Consider the following 20,162-nt stretch of genomic DNA (forward strand, 5'->3'; position numbering starts at 1 on the left):
TGTAAAAAAATATTTAAAATCAATTTTTATTTCTTTGGACTTTCTTAGAATTCAGTGCTTTAGATACTTTGCTATCTAAGTTACAAACCAATACATTAATAAGATTTCACACCCTTAGCTGGTTTTGAGGTGTGGACAGTTAGATCAGACTACATCTGGTTTGATCAAGTGTCCACATTTCAAATACCCACTGCTAGAAGCAGTTCTCCAGCAGAGCCTTTTTGGCGACATTGCTTTTGCTGTTCACATTGTTGGGCACTCTGTTGTAACCTCACCAGGAGCACTGCATTTGGCAAAGCTCTGCCTGTCATGAGGCTTTAGGGCTTCAAGGGAGCAGCCTCCAAGCCTCATGACTTGTGCTCTTGTCCACTTTGGGAGATAGCTATGAGGAACTTTGGGTTAGTTGATTTTGTGGGGGTTTTATTCCTAGTATGTTTGGCTACATGGAGAGAGAAAGCGAGGGAGAGCAAGAGAGGGAAGTAGGCTGGAATGAGTATGAAGAAAATGATGCTTCTGGCTCTTCACTTTGTGCTTCCTTGTCACAACTTTGGTTTGCCTTGCTGTTATATTGGCCAACATACATTTTGTTGCCTGAAACGTTCTTCCTTGCCACAACTTTGTGCATCTACCACTTAAAGTTCACCTTTCTTTCTTTTATTGTTTCATGTGAATGTGCCTGTATACATTATGTGTTATTTATAAAGTATAATTTATTATTTAAAGACATGTAACAAAAAATGGGGAGGGGTTTTTGGGGTCCTGGAATGGATTAATTATTGGGAAAATTTGTTTTGAGTAGAGCATTTTGAGTTAAGACCTCAGTCACAGAACTAATTAAACACTTAAGTCAAGGTAACACTGTACTAAATATTGTTTCAGTAAGCGTAAGTACAGACTGAATACTGTCCTGAATCATATTAAATACATGGGGATACTACTACACTCCAACTATGGCTATCATTGCACCTGGCTGCTAATTTCAGTGTGACCTGAATCCTATCTGTCTTAGAAATGCTTTTCCTTCAGTTCATAACACATTATTCCTATCTTTTTTAAAGTGTCCCCTCTGACCTCTAGTTCCAACCTTTCTCTTGCATTCCCTCACATCAAAGCATTCTAATATGTGCTGTCTATTCTCATTCTCAAAGCCACTCCCAATCCATATGCAAATATGTACTGGTCTATCTTTCCACACAAACTACTAGAACTACTTACCATCTAAATAGACATTACAGTGCTACAAACCCACACCACATCACATTGTATGGTGTATTTTTTCAGATTAGGTTTTTTGTGGTTGCGTAAAGTCGATTTTGTGGACTCCTTCCCAGGCACAATCTCCAGGGATTTCTGAGTGGAGCAATGCAGCCAAATACTGTGGCATATTTGTCATATATCTGAGGTGAACTCAAGGTATCTGTATAAAGTAGGACCTACTTTTAAATTAAGCTTAAAATTGTTTTACCACATGACAATAGGTGGTTACTATTATTATTATTATTATTATTATCACAAAGACATAGTATGACACAGCAAACAAGATAGATATGCTGGATTTCATATTACAAAATCACAAGTCGAACACTTCCCAAGTGTCTAGGACTTTGTGATGTATTTTCAGATGATGCGTGCAGATCCCAGTAAGGTGGCCTTTTGCAGTTGGCAGATCATAATTTTGTCAATGTCTATTGTTTTCAAATGCCGGCTGAGATCTTTTGGCACAGCACCCAGTGTGCCGATCACCACCGGGACCACCTGTACTGGTTTCTGCCATAGTCTTTGAAGTTCAATCTTGAGGTCCTGATAGCGGCTGAGTTTTCCTGTTGTTTTTCATCAATTCGACTGTCGCCTGGTATGGCGACATCAATAATCCAAACGTTTTTTCTTTTCCACAACTGTGATGTCTGGTGTGTTGTGTTCCAGAATTTTGTCAGTCTGGATTCAGAAGTCCCACAGTATCTTTGCGTGCTCATTCTCCAATACTTTTGCAGATTTGTGATCCCACAAGGAAAGATTTTAATCCAAAATGTACTCATTTTTTTATCTTAATGGGTACCTTATTGAGGTTTGAATATGAGTAAGGCCTCTTTCTCTTATAAGAATCATGAGTGTCACAATAAAGTAATAATAGTAAAATAGTAGCTGACAAGGTTTTTGGTTACAAAATGTGCTGGCTATGTATATTATAAAACATATTCCATTCTAGTTTGGAGAATACAATTTCAAAATACAAAATATATTTGATTCATATTCCATCTTGGATTTAAATAATTTGTAAGGCTAATATGAGATAGATGGGAACCTCCCTACAGCAACAGCACCTAGAGCAGTGGTGGTGAACCTATGGCATATGTGTCAGAAGAGGCGTGCAGTGCTCTCTCTCTCCTGACATGACTGCCATCACCCACCTTTTGTTTGCCATCCTGGCTGATGGGAATCATTTGTTGACCAGGTGGAATAGCAGTGAATAGGCTTGCAGCCTTAAAATCTGGGTGTTTTCTGCTTACTGAAATTCTGATTCTGATTTCTGAATCCTTGTTTGGTGAGCTGAAATACAATGGAATAGGTTTGCTGCTTGGAAGGCTGGGTAGTTGCGTTGTAGGGAAATGTTTTTTTAGCCAATTTTAATTTTACTGAATAGCCTTGCTGTTTGAAAGACTGACTGCTTTCTATATAGGGGCATCCTTTCTTGGGTAGGTTGAATGAGACGGAGTAGCCTCATGGCTTGAAACCCTGAGGGTGTACTATCAAGGGGAAATGTTGCTTGGTTAGGTTGAACAGCAGTGAATAGCCTTGCTGTTTGGAAGGCTGGTTGCTTTCTGCCTGGGGGAATCTTTTGTTGGGAGGTGTTAGCTGGCCCTGGTTGTTTCCTGTCTGGTATTCCCATTTTCAGAGTGTTGTATTACATTTGTTGCCTGAGAGTACAGGCAGGCGGCTCCTTTTTCCAATCCCTGGAAGAGAGAGATGCCCAGGCAGCTGAGGTTGGGAAGGTAGGGCCATCATCTGAAGAGGGGAAAAGAGGAAGGAGAGGGTGCAAGGAGCCAAGGCCCTGCTCCCGGGTGGCCCTGCCTAGGACTTCACAGCCTTAGGCCGCAGTTTGACTCTCCAGGCCTGGCCCATGTGACAGGCCTGGGCCCTCGCCGGCTGTTCAGGGCCTTCAGGACACTGCGGGGGGGGGGTCTCTTGCTGGCCTTGCGGCCACCCCTGCCTCTGCCTCTGCAGGCCTCCATTTCAAACAAAAACAAAAACATTGCGGCCTCGCTGCCTCCCTCCTTGGGAACGCGGTGCTTCCCGGCCTTGAGGCCACCCCTTCAGGCCTGTATGTCAAAAAGAAAATAAATAGTTAAAACAAAACTTGCGGCCTCCCTCCAGCCTGGCGGGAGGCAGAGGTGGGTCTTCGGGGGGAAGGTTCGGGCACCGCCTCTCTCGTGGCCGGGGGCGCCCTGAGGCTGTGGGGCACGGAGGAGGCTGTGGTGGTCTTCGCGGGGGGGGGGGGCGGCGGCAGGGTCGTCTTTCTGGAACACCCCCCCCCCGCCTTCGGCTCTACAGGCCTTAACATCCAAAAAAGAAAGAAAGAAACCTTGGGGCCTCACAGCCTCACTCCAGCTGGTGGGATGCTGAGGTGGCTCTTCAGGGGGGCCTCCCTCCAGCCTGTGGCTCATGGAGGAGGCCGCAGTGGCTCTTCGCAAGGAGGGGGCAGCGGGCCCGCCTTTCTGGAAGCCCCCCCACCTTTGACTCTGCAGGCCTTAACGTTCAAAAAAAACAAAAAAACCTTGGGGCCTCGCGGCCTCCATCCGGCTGGCAGGAGGCTGAGGTGGCTCTTCGGGGGGGGGGCTCCCTCCGGCCTGTAGTGTATGGAGGAGGCCGTGGTGGCTCTTCGCAGGGGGGGGGGTTGTTGCACGCCTGCTTGGGCCCAGCTGCGGCCTGACAATTCTTACTCCGCGGCCCTCCTCTTCAGCGGGCATTCCAGGCCCCGCTGCATGGAGGCCCCTCCTCCGACCACCATGGGGCCTTCTGGCCAGGCTCACGGCTGGGTTTTTAAGGCCCCGTGGAAGGTCTTGACGTGATTTTTTGTTGTATCAACCTAGAGGCGTAGATGATGGGTTGTGTTGTCAAATTTCGAGGTTGAGGGGCCTTTAGTTTTGTTGTTTTGCTCGGTGCCGCGATTCATCACTTTTTTATATATTTAGATAAGTGAAAATGCTTCTGCTGGGCCATATCTCACTAAGTTTAGTGTATCATATAAAAACTCTTGGAATTTGCCCACTGTTGCTTAGAGATTCTCAAATGAAAACTCAATGTCCACCTTGCATTCTATATAATGTTGGGTAGTAACCCTGTCATCTTTTTATTGTAACCACCTTCTACCATGCTTGGACAAGGTGTCTTCTAGCATAGTGAAATGACAGTGCTGTATTGCTATATCAGGTGCTTCTGATGCTGCTATTCCCAACTGTTATATCAGGAATGTATACTGCTGTGCTTTCACAATAATCCATGTATTTCACATGTTGGTGGTCTTTAGACAAGAATTCAGCCAAAGGCCACTGCACAAACCTGGAAATTCATTTAAATTAGATTTTCAGATTCCTGTTTGGTTGCATTCTGAGAAGGTACTGGGTAAGTTGACCTCTGGAATAAAGGTTGCCACTTGCTTCCTCTCCACAGAGGTTTATGAGAAAGTCAAAGAAAGAACTCCATTTTCCACACATTAATATATCAGCAGACCCAATGGGAAACTGAAAGCTAAGTTATAGCTTCTGCCATCCACCATCTCCACTTTCTCAGTATGTCTCCAATTATGTCTACCAGCATTCTGGGGAAAGAAGGCAGCAGACAGCTGTATTCTCAGCTGGCATTTACACCATATCTACTAATATACAACAGTGTAATAATTAGGAAAGAAAAGGAAACTATTTACCTAATCCTATGTGCTGATACCATGGTGGTCTCAAGGGCTAACAGTGAAACACAGGCATATTGAGACACCATTCAGCTAAGATGTGACTTGGTGTGATAAGACAGCAATCAAACACAAGTGATGCTGCATAGACACATTTTTCTTGCTTCTCATTTTCATGTTTATATGAGGATCAAATGTTCATTGTTAAATTGACTGAGCAGCATTACTTCTGCTACAGTAGAGTAATTCAGCACTACTGCAGGAATTTCACCTAGGCTGACCTGTAAAGTTCCTGCATCTTCCCTCTTTTCTGTATGCTCTATCTCTCATTTTTCATCCATCCCCAAGGATACTTTTTCCAATCTCATTAAATCTGCTTAAGGCAGATCTTACTGTGACAGAAACAAACACTCCATTTTGGATATGAGATGGACAGTGAAGATGTTGGATGTGATGCTTTAATGGACCCAGGATGATTGTTAAATTCTGTTCTGCTAAATAAATGGGGGGAGATCCAGGATGGAGAAAAACTGAAAATGAAAAATAAGCTTGCAGAAAATATACACAGTATGCAAAGAAATACATATGGTTTTTTTTAACGGGGACACATTTTTCACAGATTTTTTTGAGGGGGTAGATGGGATGGAGGAATACATTTTCTGATGTTTGCAAACTCATGCAAATACAAGCCAAAATGAACATGTAGCAATAGAAATGAGAAATTCAGAGAATCTTCCATTCACAAATTTGTCCATTGCTGCAGAAGAAGTAGGTGGTTCTGAGATCTGTGAGTTAATGAATCCTCTCTGGTTTTTATTCTTAGTCTAATGTTAAAAGAACCATAAAATGTGGTAATGTGTTTTGGGGGCCCCTTCCACACAACTGAATAAAATCCAACATTATCTGCTTTGAAGTGGAATATATGGTAGTGTGGACTCAGATAATCCAATTCAAAGCAGATATTGTGGGATTTTCTGCCTTGATATTCTGGATGATACAGCTGTGTGGAAGGGCCCAGGGATAAGAGTTAACCCTTAGTGCAACTTTATGAATGCCAAGCTAAAACATGAACTGGATTCACTATCCCTGACAACAGCGACCCTGAGTAGTAACATGTTCTCTTGCTCTACATCAGCTACTTTTAGGTCCTTTGAAAAGAAAGAGTACATTTGGAAAACAAAAAGCATTTCCAACATATAACACATAGTGCAGTTGAATAATGAGGATTCAAACAAACAAAAATGTTTAGAAAGGAACTGATGGTATTATAGCTCCACAGTGGAAAGACAATGAATTATGCTTGCTGTAATACCGAAAAAGAAATAAAATGAGACCTAGACTTGGTAACTCAAAGTTATGAGTTGAATCTAAATTGCTAGGATTTAGTCCAGGATTTTATCTCTCCAAAGAATAGAGGCTGGTTTCAGGGTAAATTGAGACTCAAAGAGACTACAGAAATCCACTGGGTCTTAAATCATTTCACCCAACTTTAAAGAAGAAAACTGGCAAAGGATATTAAAAGAAAAAAAATAGGGTTAATTTTATTGTCTGCAAATCATTCCAATATAGGGAGAAAAGGCCTCAGTCACCCAAAGGGAGTTTGCACAAAACTGGAGGGTTTTAGAGAGGGTGACTTTAAAAATCTAGAGATAATGGACTTTTCAAATATGAAAAGAATGTAGAAATCCATAGAGTCTAGATTATGAGATAATTCCATGCTCCTCTTAACATTCAGTGAAAGACAATCTTAAAAGCTATTCAGGTACTTAACATACTTGATAAATTTCTTTTGGGTACAGTCAGGTAAAGTTCATTGAGATTGCAGTGGGTTTTGGCTCCTGAGAGGAATATTCACATTTTGAAATTTTGAAGAAAAGAGGATATAAAATCAAACTTGCTTATAGGAATACAGTATGCAAAATAGATACAATAGATACCAGAATATGTTATCAGTGGGGAGGAGAAGTGAATAATAGGAGTTTGAAGCTGAATATTTCATACAATGCAGGAAAAATGCAGATTTTGAATAATGGTATGTATTTTTTCCTTGGAATCCTGGTGTTTTCACAAATAACTTTTAATGCTTTCATTGTGATTTTATAATATTATCTGAACTGTTGGATGGAATTACAGTCTGAACATTCTCAGTGGTGCTTTCATCTGTTATTTATTGTTGGTTGCTTTTTTCTTAACTTACCATAACTTTTACATAAAATACAAAGTCTTGATCTTTGAATGTGTGGCACTGGTCATTGTTTTCTTTGTTTCAATTGTTTCTTTTTCTTGACCCCCTTCAAATTGTTATATTTCCTTTCCAAAACCAAAGAGAAAAGTGTATATAAACAAATGCAAAAATTTGAAATATAGCCTTGTGATTCTCTCATTCCTCTTAACCTGTTGCACCTGAAGGTATTTACATACCCAGCACTTTACTTCTCCTTCAAACTCTGTGAAAATATGGAAAGTGTTCATCATAGGATTAGTCATTTTTGAATGCATGCTGAGACTGTGATTGTATGGCATGGATTATAATTAAATATGTTAAATACAGGGTAACTGTAAATGCTCTCACTAAGTGGTAGTGCTAATAGCAGTATCTTGCTTACAGTCATTTTCCTCCATTTATCTCCCTTTCCCTTTCAGTGGGATAATAGCATTGGAAAACAATATTTAAGATCAAGGCATTTATTGTCCTTTTATAGACAATTGTTCCAATAACTGCTTGGTAGTTCTGGCCTCATGGAGTGAAAATTGTATACCTCAGTGCTTGTTCTGGCTGTGGCTGTAATGAAGTCTCTGTAGTAATCTAATTGTATTGACTTAGCAGAAAAGTGGAATTCTCATTGACAGCATAAAGCCACGCAAATTGTAGTGTCAGAAGACGTATGCGGACAACAGCCCTGTTGACACAGATGCCAAAAGTGTTCTTCCTTATTCTAAGAAAGGATAGTTGAAAAAAACACACAGTCCTTTGCATCAAGTCTATCTATGGGTAAACAGGAGACAATTCTGCTGACAACCTGCTGTATTAATTTTCTATTTTTTTTCTGAAGTAACTCCTCAAGTCTTCTCACCAAAGTCTCTGTTGAAGAATATGCGTTGGAAGTCATGTGCATTGTCAAGGATTCTGGGATACAGTCTAAAACAGGATCTTTTCACACTAATTATTGTTTCTTATTCCACTTTAACCTGTAGATCAGGGAGAAATATTGCAAATTAGCAGCCTAAAACTAATCCGTTGTAAAATTCTTCAGAATACACTTTTGGGTACCATGGAGGACTGCTGCATGAGTGAGAGGAAAAGAAAGTCCAGCTTTTACTGCTGCTGGTTATGAAAGAGCACCTTTGGCTCTTAGGTCAGGATTCTATAGGCTGTAGATTAAAAATGATGATTTTAAAGGAAGGAAGAACTGAGAATACAACCTCTCCATTTTTTAGCAGAAAATATCTACACTTAAAGCTATACTGTAATACAGAAATCTGGCAGCAAATGATAAGGAAAGACTCCATCCATCTTGTCACTTCAGCCAAAGGCTTCTGGGCAACAGTTTTCTTTGAGTCCTGGGAAATCTAACTGGGAAGAGTGGTATATGCAGTCCTGCAGAAGAAGAGATTGTATCCATTAGTCTGAAGGCTGTGATCTTGTTGGGAGGGTGAAATAAGTTATCCTCTGTGTATGCGAGTGGCATGAACATCGGAATAGCTGGCAAGCTATTCTGACTTTAAGAAGAGTACTGGACTTGATTGTGCCTCTGCACTGTGTGAAATCTCAATTTGCAAAATGCAAGGGCATGAAATTTTTTAAATAGATGTACACTTTGGAAAACATTCCTCTAATCTTTTCACCTTTGTTTTGTTGATAATTTTCTCAAAAAAAGCAAAATGCCTTTTGTGCAGATGTGAGTAACTTAGACCATCTAGTGGACTTGTGTTGCTGTTGTTGCTACATGCTTTCAGGTAGAGTCTGACTTATAGCAAGCCTATCACAAGAGATTTTTTACATGGTTTTACTCAGAGGAGCTTTGCCATTATGTTTCTCTTAGACTTAGAGGCTATGACTTGACCAAGATCATCCAGTGGGTTTCCATGATTGAGCAGGGATTTGAACCTGGTTTCCTCAAATTTTAGTTCAATACTCAAATTGTTACACCTCACTGGTTCCTGGTCGGCTGCATAAGTCCTATCAATTGGACATAAATCAACCAGAGTGAATTCCTACTTAATTCAGCTGGAAAACTGGGCAGCACCCCTTCAAAAATCAATATGGGATAATCATTAGAAACAGACAGAAAATTAATTTGAAGCGGTATGAATATAATGATATACTTTTCTCAGATGATGCTCAGATGGTTGAGTATTAGCATGCTTTATTCCAGTTTCACTAGCTGTTCAAAAGCTTGCACATCTGCTGATCAGCCTAGCTGATCTCCTTCTAACTTCTTTCTCCCTTCGATGTTCCGAAAACATAGCCACCTCTTTTCCTTCTACTTCCTCACCATTTAACCCCAAATCGCCAAGTGTTGCTTCTTCATCCACCTGTCCTCCTTCTCCCTCAGAATCAGAAGAGCAATCCACAACAGTATCAGTAGCCAGTAAATTATTTTCAATATATTGGAGACAATAGACAATGCCAACAATGGAAGAATGGCAAATGAAGCTCATGGAACTCTCTGAAATTGAAATGCTGTCCAGACAGCTACAGAATCAGGATGCAAATACTTTCAAAAAGGACTAGGAGCTGTTAACAATATACTTGGAAAAGCTAAACATAACACTGACTGTCTCCTAAAATTGACTAAAATACATTGAACTGACAAAGGACTCAAGCTGAACAATTGATGGAAGGAATCTTCCAACATTATTGAGAACACAAGGTGGAGCTGCCTCTACCTATGAACATCTAGGGTAAAGTGAACCCATGTAAAAATGAAATTTAAAAAATCATAACATTCAGCAAATAAATAGGAGCAGGTCAATACATATTACAGTAGAGTGGGAGTAACCTTTTTGCAACACTTAAAAAGAACATCAAGCAAACAATAATAGTTAAAGCACAGTTTATGTTAGGACCTCTTCACATGGTCCAAAAATTGGCAGTGGCAATGGGTTTATTGCCCTTTCTCCACAAAGCCCCCTGGCTCCCAAAACTCTCAGTAAAAGTATTTCCGGGTCAGCTCCATGGTGGAACTGTTGCAAAACCCTGCAGCCACCATTAAGAAAGATGGGTTGAGTAGGCTTACTGAGGTTTCCCGCCCTGTGATGAGGTAGGGGGGAAGCCAGGACAGTGCAGGGTGCAGGGCGACAGGTCCTTACACAACCCTGGGCAGGTGCTGCCAGGATCACTGGGATCCGTGGTGATATTTGCCGATTCCAGCAACACGTGTGAAGATGTCCTTAGTTACGGTTCCATTCATCTCCCACTGTCCTCCAAGTATCATTTCAGTAAGGACAAACCTCTCTAGTCAATTGTTAAAATTTAGTTGGGCCTAATAGGCAACACATGTCTTCTGCTAACTGCAATCACTTCTTCAAAGTATACTCAGTATAATGGGACCTCTTTTTCTCACTCTGCAGTTGTCTCAGATACTTATTCTCAATGCATTTACTGCTTCCCTCTTATCTCATGAAGAATATGTTTAATTTCTTCGTGTCTAGTTCCACTCCAGCTGTTCTATCTCTGAGGGATGTAAACATATCTCAGTTTCTGTTTTGTTGAATTTCTCTCTAATCTTCTTTTGTATTGTGTTGCAGGCCCTTGTGATTTTTCCCATGTAGTTTTCTACAATTGCAATGCATTTCCTCCTAAATTATGCAATTTCATCTTAATTAAAATATGAATTGAATAGATTTCTAATCCATCCCTGATTGGTGGGGGATGACATAGGCTATGCCAAAATATAGATTTAAACTAAGGAGAATATTCTTTTGCTCCTTTCCCAAGGTAATTCAAACTTCATTTCCCTCTTCACTTAGAAAGATTCTAGAGTTCATCTATAGGAGACTAAACTATGGCTGAGGACCTAGAATATACATTGGCTTGGATATCATTATCAGTTTCAAAAATATGACATAGCTAGACATATTTAAGTCATTTGGTTTTGAAAGAGTTTCTGTGATAATTCTTTTAGTCTGTTCAATGCAGTCTCTCTTGAACAAACCAATACATATAATATAATATGTCAATGTGTGACTTGTTATACATTCTACATGTACCCGTACATTAACACACACATATTAAAATTGAAAAACCCAATCTGTTATTGTGCTTACCTGAAAAATGACACCATTTTAATATATAACATATGTATTTATGAGTCTTCTGCTTGAGAAATGAAGACTAGAGGGTAGCTATGCACCATCAGCTGCACTGTGTGATATGGATTACCCTACATATGGTGGGTTGCCAGACAGACAAACTGTACAAAGAAGAAAATGTGAAATCATGTCTCATCTGTAAGTTTAATTAAAGCCCCATGCTGTACAAACCAGAAGAAGGGTGGCTGACTTGCTGGCATGTGGGAGAGAATAAAGAGGTGCCCACAGCATGCGCTACCTAGCTAGAGGGCATGTTACTGTCAGTGGGAGAAAAGGGAGCCAGCTGGTTCTGGTAAATTACCTGTCTACCATTTTGAAAGAGTTCTTCTGAGTTCCTATGGTTGGTTAACAGTTAGGTTTTTTTCCCCTTCTGCCTGCCCCCGTTCTATTTTCTGATTCACTGTAAATGCTGATGTGGACACATTAAACTTAATAATGTATTTTAAAGGTTTCTCCCTCAGCTATTTTGATGGCTTTCACAGCTTGCATCATTCAGTGTCTCCATGCTAGCACAAATAATCATTTGATCTAAGTACCCATGGAGGTAGAATCGTGTGTTCTAGTTCCCAATATCAGCTTTGTATTGAGAAGGAATTATCTGGGAACGGGCAGATAAAAGGAACTTTAGCCAGCTTATCAGCTGGTGGATACAGATGAGCATTTACCGCAATGTGTATTGAATTGCTTGGATGGCTGGCCATCTGTATCATTCTGTCAAAAAGTAAGGAGATTTTGAAAATCACATATTAAGGACTACAGTTCAGCAGTTAGTTCAGGAAAAACACCTAATATTCTCCACATATTTTGAATGGCAATTCTCATCATCGCTGATCAATGGCTTGTGAGGGCTGTAGTTAAAAACATTCAAGATCACCAGACTGTAGAAGACACCTAACTATAGAATACTATTTATTAGTAATGTCCATGGTACTTCCTATTTGACATGTTACATGCTGTTGTTATTGCTGAGAATGATTGTAGGAAGCCTCATTTGGATACATGATTTAGAAAGTTGAAGTTGCTTTATTACTGAGTTCAGTTGTGTGAGTTATTTTTGTTTTCACCATCTCATAGAAATGACTAGTATAAGGGAAACATAGCCAATACTGGTAAATTTTAGAACAATCTTCCCCTAACCCAGCTTTCTCTGAAAGTTTTGAACTACAAATTTCATCACCCCACAACACAGGGAAGGACAATTTGCCATCAGTTGTCAGTCCCTGGGATCCCTATATAACATGCTAGACTAAATTGTTCATTACCACTGATGTTTGTTTGGCCAAATATGTCCCAATTTTAATTCTGTAAAATGTTGGAAAGTACAGCACTTCTTGATAAACACGTTATGTGAGCAGTTTTAAGCTGTCCTGTTTGAGAATTTAAACAAACAAATAAAACAAATAACTATTTGACAACATGCTGATGTTTCTTGATAGCTAAACAATAGTGGAATGCTTTTACAATTAATAGTATCTTTGGGTCCAATTAAGTTGGGATACATTATTTGGGCAAATAAATATCTAGGCAGCATCAAAATAATATTTTGAACAAAGCAAAGTAAATTATCATATTATTATGCAGTGTATAATCACATATTGACTTTATAATTTCATACAGTGGCTTCTGTTGTGTAGTACAAGCCACATGGAAACATGGAATAACACAACAGCACGCTAAGTGGATTGAAGAAATATAGATGTTTCTAACTATAAGCCCTTCTACATTGTCATATAATCCATCATATCAAGTCAGATAATCCACATTATCTGCTTTGAACTGGATTATCTGAGTCTGCACTGTCAGATAATCCACTTCAAAGCAGATCATCTGGATTTTATACAGCTGTGTAGAAGGGGCTATATTTCTTGTCTCAATTCTAGATACCATAGAAAGTCAACAATTCTAAAATCTTTGAGAGAAAATTTAAGTAAATAATGTGAAGCTGCCTGATTATTAACTGAAACAGTTGGCAGCATGTTTAAGGTTATTCATAAATGAAGAATAGGGAAGGAAAAATATTAAATATTAAAATGTACAAAAATGGTAAAAGCTCCATACTTATGAGTATTAGGAAGGTGATAAGAGGAATCCTGGGTTGACTGGAATCAGGACTAATTTTGGGCAAAATTTACATGCAGTTGTTTTATGTAGAAAACAGCATTTTCTGCACGGAAAACAGCATTTGTTCTACAAAAAATAGTATTTCTAGGCAGAAATATTATTTACTGCATGAAAAAAAACTGGTTTCTGCGCAGAAAATATTGTAACTGGAGATTGATTTTGTGAAAAAATGATACATTTGCATAGAATGTACTATTTTCTGTAAAGGAAACAGCGTTTTCTACTCATATATTTTATTTTCTATGGATAAAATGCTGTTTCCTCTGAAGAAAATAGTTTTCTGTTTGAAACCACTACATGCACACTTTGCACAGAATTGTCCCAAATAGTAAATTGACTTCGAAAAAAAGTGTGGTTTTTAAACCTCCTCTCATTGGGAAGACAATTACTAAAATGACGTGTTGCATCCTTCATGAAGAAACTTAGTGAGGAATTACATCCCTCTCAACCATCTTTTCCGGGTTAAACATTCCCAGATCCCTAAACTGCTCCTCATAGGGTTTGTCTTCCAGACCTTTTGTCATTTTGGCCACCCTTCCCTGGACATGTTTCTTCTTGAATTGTAATGCCCAAAAACGTATTCCAAGTGAAGCATGACCAAAGCAATGTATTACTTCTCTTAATCTCAATCAATTACTTCCCTTGATCTAGATCAGGGGTCCTCAAACATTTTAAGCAGAGGGCCTGTCCACAATCCTTTAGACTGTTGAGGGGCTGAATTATCATTTGGAAAAAAATGAACAAATTCCTATGCACACTGCACATGTCTTATTTGTAAGACATAAAAAACAACAACAACAATGAAAGAACAATGCAATATTTAAAAATAAAAACAATTTTAACCAACATAAACCTATCAGGATTTCAATAGGAAGTGTGGGCCTGCTTCTTGCCAATGAGATAGTCAAGTTAATTAGGATTCTTGTTGTGTGCCTTCAAGTCATTTCAGACTTTGGGTGAGCCTAAGTCTAAAACTGAGGGTGGGGGACAGATATATGACCTTGGATGGCCGCATCTGGCCCACAGGCTTTAGTTTGGGGATCCCTGATCTAGATTATTAAACTATATAATAACTTTCCTACTTTTCTATTTGTAGTCAGCCTGAGGTTCCTGGGCTACTGTTAGTGAAAGTGAGCCATGGATAAGGTGATTATGTACTTACATATTATAACTATTTAACCTTCTAAGATAACTTCTACTGTACAGTAAGGCTTTGTGTACTGCCCTCATCCCTTCCCAGTTTGTACTTGTTATATTCTATATTTCCCAGAGATAATGCCTTAGTCATGTTTAGTGCCATATTGCTCTATGCTCCATGATAATTAAATACATCCTGCTTCAGACATTGGTCTGAAGCAAATAGAATATAGATGGGCTTCCCTGCCATGAAGGAATTCATTCAATGGGTCTAACCCTGTAGGGGTTAGAAACTGGATGTTAACCTATATTTCCTGTTTTGGTAGCATTATTTAGAGGTTAGGCAAATGATTGCTACATATTAGCAGTAGTCCACATTAGCACTTTGGCAAGACAGAAGCACTATATTGTTAATTTTCAACTGAAGATACCATTTCTGATCCCAAAGGTCAAAGACATTAATTTTATCACATTTTATTAATGAAGGAAATTGTTCTAAAACAACATCAAGCTTTTCAGTTCTGTCAGCAATTAATGTTGAGTCTTTTTTTGCAACAAGAAATATGCAGGTGTGTGCATACTGAATGGTTCATAAATTTCTTTTAGAATAAAAGGATTTAGAAATGAAAGGATACCATAAAAGTTAATCCTGAAATCATTAAAGCAATTTTTGCTAAATACCAGAAGATTAGCAATCTAGTGAATACATGTGCCCTGACATTCTCAGTTATTAACTTTCTAAATTGCCATATATTGAGACTAGTTTAAAATGAAGACTGGAATTACTTTAATTGAGAATCATGAACTATTTCCCCCCTCAACATTTTCTCCAAGTCATTTGTTTTTACCCTCCTGAGTCTAGAGGAAAGTGAGAAGTCCAGTATATGAAAGCATTACTTGTTTGCTTCCGTTTTCTACTGCCAGTAGTATTAACCTTTATCCAGAGCCAGTTTTGAGCAATGTAAATGTTAGGGAATAGCCAAGGGTACAGTGGGATTTGAAGAAACTGACCTCAAACTAAGCTTGGAATAAAGTTCTTTAGTGTGATATATATACAGGTGACATCAGTTTATTACTGAAAATTGTAAAACCTCATGTCTGAACTCTCTCCAGTAACATACAAATCACTCCTAGTATTCACGTCAGTTGGAATAGATATCTGAGATAATGTAGCCTACATCTTGCAGGTTCCAATAGGTCTCCACACGTACTGTAGAAATCTATACATATATGATCTCCTGCCACATATATAACTCAAGCTTCTCCTTGTGATAGTGATAACTCATTGGCTCCTATTATGCCTTCAATTTTTGTAGCATCCCCAACTGATTTCACTCTTGGAAGCATGATATCAAGGTGGCTCTGGCTGACTGTAATTGTGACCATTAAAACATGCCCCATTTCTTTCTGGCACTGGCCATCACATCTGCTGATATTAGAATGGGGTGCCAAACAAGCAGAGAGAAGGAGGGCATTGCTCTACCTCCTCCTTGCTATTCATGCAAGTTTCTCTTTCTGATATCAAGAGATACAACAGGTGATGGCCAGATGCTCTCAAGAAGCTCTGTAAGTGACAGGGAGCAATAGCAACAACACAGGGACAAGGGGGTGGGCTATACCAGCTCAACATTGACCTCGGATTCAGTAGATATAGGCTGGATTAGGTGAATGCAGAGGAGAAACACCCTAGAATAACTTGCCCAATGTAGACATGGTCTCTGATTCTGCTCATCTATGTGTGTACTCATAGAGTGCATCTTGAAACATGCCATTTTATGTGTGTTGGTACCAGATCAACGCTGGAGCAGATACAAAATAACACAACCTTGACCTGTGTTACTTGACCCACATTATCTGAAGTTTCTAGATAATCTATAGCTTTCCCAAAGCTATGGCTTATCCAGTGATTTCAGGGCCATTGGGGAAATGGCACAGTTAATTATACACCATTCCACTTTCCCCAGGTTCATGCAATCTAGGGAAAGGGAATGGCACCTACTTTGTCCCTCTCTAAAATATCTAAAATATCTTCATGGTGTCCACTGGGCACCAAAGTGGCGTTGTTTGCATCTCAAAAGTCAAGACTGTATTACAACTGGAATGATGATATTCAATGCCTGGAATTATGATATCCCCAGCACACTGGACTTCATCATGCACTACACCTGGAATGATGATATCCAGCACCTAGAATGATGACATGCCCAGTAGAGTGGATATCGTCATTGAGACACCAACAAGTGCCTCATACAATTTTGATGTTTTATGGACACTGCTAAGGTAAATTAGAGGGGGGCAAGGTATGGACGTTGGGTGAGCAGAGGTAAACTGGTTTTATCACAACTCACTAATGCAGCCATCATGTACCTACCACTGATGCTGATCTGGAGTTGCCCACATCATATCAGCATCGCTTTAACTGCCCTGTGAAAATATACTCTTCGGTTCTTGTGATGCTCCTTCTTCATATTTAATGTTATTAGGACTGGTTATATAATCATTTACCACAATAATATCTCTTAGTCATCTATATATTGTACTCTGACATAAGCATCTCCTTGTCCTCTCAGTGAGTTGTATTTGGTACTTTATACTGTGGCTGCTCTTGTATAAAGGTTGTAAATTTTCACTTATTCCATTCTCATATATGAGAATGGAAAAGAAACATTTTTTTTACTGCTTAATGAAACTACAATAGTTCTTGAACGTTTCCCCAAATCATATGTTTAATTTTAATTGTAGAAATTGTGTGCCCAAAAGGTATTTTGTTCAAGAATGAATTTTGTACAAAAACCAAACAATATCCATGGATTCAAGCATCTATGACTTAAAAATTTCAAGATACTTGATTTGCCATGACAAGCACCATTTTACAGCATCATTTTATATATAGTGGAATTTGAACATTCATGAATTTTGGTATCCACACAGGATCTGGGAATCAAACCCCACTGGTCACCAAGAACACACTGATGTGTGTTTACACTGCAGATATATGTATTTATATCTACTTAGAAGGGGGGGGGGAACATTACATTCATCAGATAACTGTATGGAATTGTTTGCAGTCTTTTTAAAGCTTTGATTTCTTTGTTAGCAAATAAACGGATTCATAACTAAATCCAGAGAGACAATTCAAGAGAAGGAAAAAGAGAATTTTCTTCGAGAGTATCTTAGTCAAAGTTCAGTTATATAAAAAGAGGGTATTTCAATTGAGTTGTGAGAAAAATACTTAATGTTTGCATCTTTTCTTGTTCATTTTTCCCCTAGATGACACGAGAACAGTATATATTGGCAACACAGCAAAACAATCTGCCAAGAACAGAAAATCCTCAATTTTATCCAGTAGGAATTTATGGTTGGAGGAAGCGGTGCCTATACTTCTTTGTCCTTTTACTCTTGGTGACCATGATAGTTAACCTAGCCATGACGATATGGATTCTAAAAGTAATGAACTTCACAGTGGTAAGTAGTATCAAGGTGTTTACTTTTTCTTCATATGTACATGTCAAAGAGTTTGGGTAGTGATCTTTTGATAGTACATTTCAGGGAACTCTATTGTTTCATTGGGAAACTACTTTTTCTAGCTTTTTTAAAACTTGAAAGTGAAAATGGGACAAAAAACATGGGGCAATCAGAAATTCACACCACAATTCAGTGATCTGGTCCTATATATTGTAATAGTTGAACTGTTAAAGATAGTACTGTTTTAGTATAATTTTGTGGTTACTTTTCATTCATAATAAACAGTAGTAATGTTTTCAGCCTAGCTTCAGCAGTAACACATGCACAAAGTGAATATATTTCTATTTTTTTCTATGCATGCTTACTATATATGCTAATTTAACTGCTAGAAACCATAATGACTCGTTGGAATAAGTCCAATTGCCAACAGAATCCTGGACAGAACTTTGTGGTAGGGAGTTGCAATGCCAATCTGAATGACTTTGATGCAGGCATCTAGAGGTTTTGTGATGCTGTTATCTCTTTTCTCCAGCCATGCCTCCAGAGCAACACTGATATGGAGACATTTCAGCAAAGGATGACAGTCCACCAGGGTGTTGACTGTAGCCCAATTGACAAACAGTGGCAAAGCTAGTAGTTGAAGAAAGATCCTCTCCCACCCTAGAGGGGCCTCTAGAATTTATCACAGTGTCAGAACCCTGGCTGCTGGGCACCAATAACCTTACACGGAGGCCAGTCTCTATGTAATATCTTCATTAAAGAAATATATAAAAGCAATAAAAACAAGTGAAGAATATAGTTCAGAAACAGACCTTTCAAAAGAGGTCAAATATAGTCCAAAAATATATTGTCCAATAAATGATATTAGAATTCAAAGTTTTAATCCACTTGACCGAAACACACACTCTTGCCAAACAATAGTGTGGGGAAATGTCAGAGTCTTAGAAATCCAATGAAGCTTGACAACAAGGCTGGAAATAAACTTGATTCTTGACTAGGTCCGTGACTAGAAACAAGGCAAAACGTGAAGCATGGAACAGGGTCCGTGGTTAAACTGCAAGGCAAGGCAAGGCTCAAAAACTTGATCCGGGAAGCAAGGAACTGGGGTTACGAAGTCCACACACGATCTCTCTCCTGAAGCTGATCAATTGACTCCGCAAAGAATCTCTCGCGCCAAACCCCTATATTGGGTCTCGTTTTCCAGCCAACAATCTCTTTCCCTAGAGAACGAGAAGTGAAACCCACTCTGTCCAGATGCATGACTCCTTAGAATTTCCCAAGGGAAGCAGACCTAATCAGCCAGTTGTTTGGCAGCGATTCTTAAGCTTCTCCGATTAGCTTCTCTAACTCCTCTGTCTCTAGAATAAGATTCCTTCCTGGGAAACGGAGGGGAGTACTGCCCAAGGCCTGGTTTACTGAATTCTTGAGGGCAAACATCAACATCCGGCAGGTGAAGGGACTCCGGCTCTTGTTGAACCGGTGAAAACCCCATGTTTTCCTCTTCATCTGCCACGATAGTACCAGGAACAGGACTACAAGGCCCATGAGGCATCACACACAGCAAAATTCTTCCCAGAACATTTTTTTAAAAAAACAAAACGTTTTTACAACTTAAAGTGCTTTTCCCTTTCTAATTCCCTTTCTCCTTTGCCCATGAACTTTAAAAAAGTCAGTTAAACTCTTCAGCTCCTAATACAAATACTGGACCTTCACAAGTCCTGTTATTTTCTGCCTGAGATAGAAAGGTGTGTGAAGCATAGTGTTACGTTAGACCCCATTTTCCTGGTCTCTGCATATTCCAGTGGTTTTGAATCCTGTAAAGCCAGTGGTGAATCATGTGAATTCCATGGTCCAATATGGAATTTGGGCACAATGAAATGAGTTCATCAAAATTTTGCTCAGAGAATTGAAAAAATTAGCTAATTGTCAGTTGCTAAGGGTACTGAGCTAGTAAGGAGGAATGTTGGTGCTTGTATGGAACAAGAATGAAACTAGTAGGCACATCTATGATGACCACTTAGGTCAGTGTGAAACCAATATTGCAGGAAGGGATTTCACTGTCATAATTTACATGTGAAATTCTGGGACAGCTTTGAGTCCTGGATGGTGCTTATACCACTTCCACACAGGACCCACAGGGATTGAAATTGGCATTTGAAACATCTTTGTTGGGCAGACGGTGACCCAAAACCCTATCTTTTTGGTGGGGTGGCAGCTGGAT

The 20,162-nt window shown here is 39.3% G+C and overlaps 1 protein-coding gene across 2 annotated transcripts in view; it reads left to right on the top strand.

Moving 5' to 3' along the window:
• Window positions 1-20,162, top strand: part of sgcz (sarcoglycan zeta) — a 700,860-nt gene that overhangs the window by 404,374 nt on the left and 276,324 nt on the right. For both annotated transcript variants that reach the window (XM_062981524.1, XM_062981523.1), the window contains exon 2: window positions 17,747-17,941. In XM_062981524.1, coding sequence (XP_062837594.1) covers window positions 17,747-17,941 — 195 coding nt within the window. The remainder of the gene's footprint in view (window positions 1-17,746; window positions 17,942-20,162) is intronic.

Source organism: Anolis carolinensis, chromosome 5, assembly GCF_035594765.1.
Source record: "Anolis carolinensis isolate JA03-04 chromosome 5, rAnoCar3.1.pri, whole genome shotgun sequence".
In the NCBI taxonomy this organism is placed as follows: domain Eukaryota; kingdom Metazoa; phylum Chordata; class Lepidosauria; order Squamata; family Dactyloidae; genus Anolis; species Anolis carolinensis.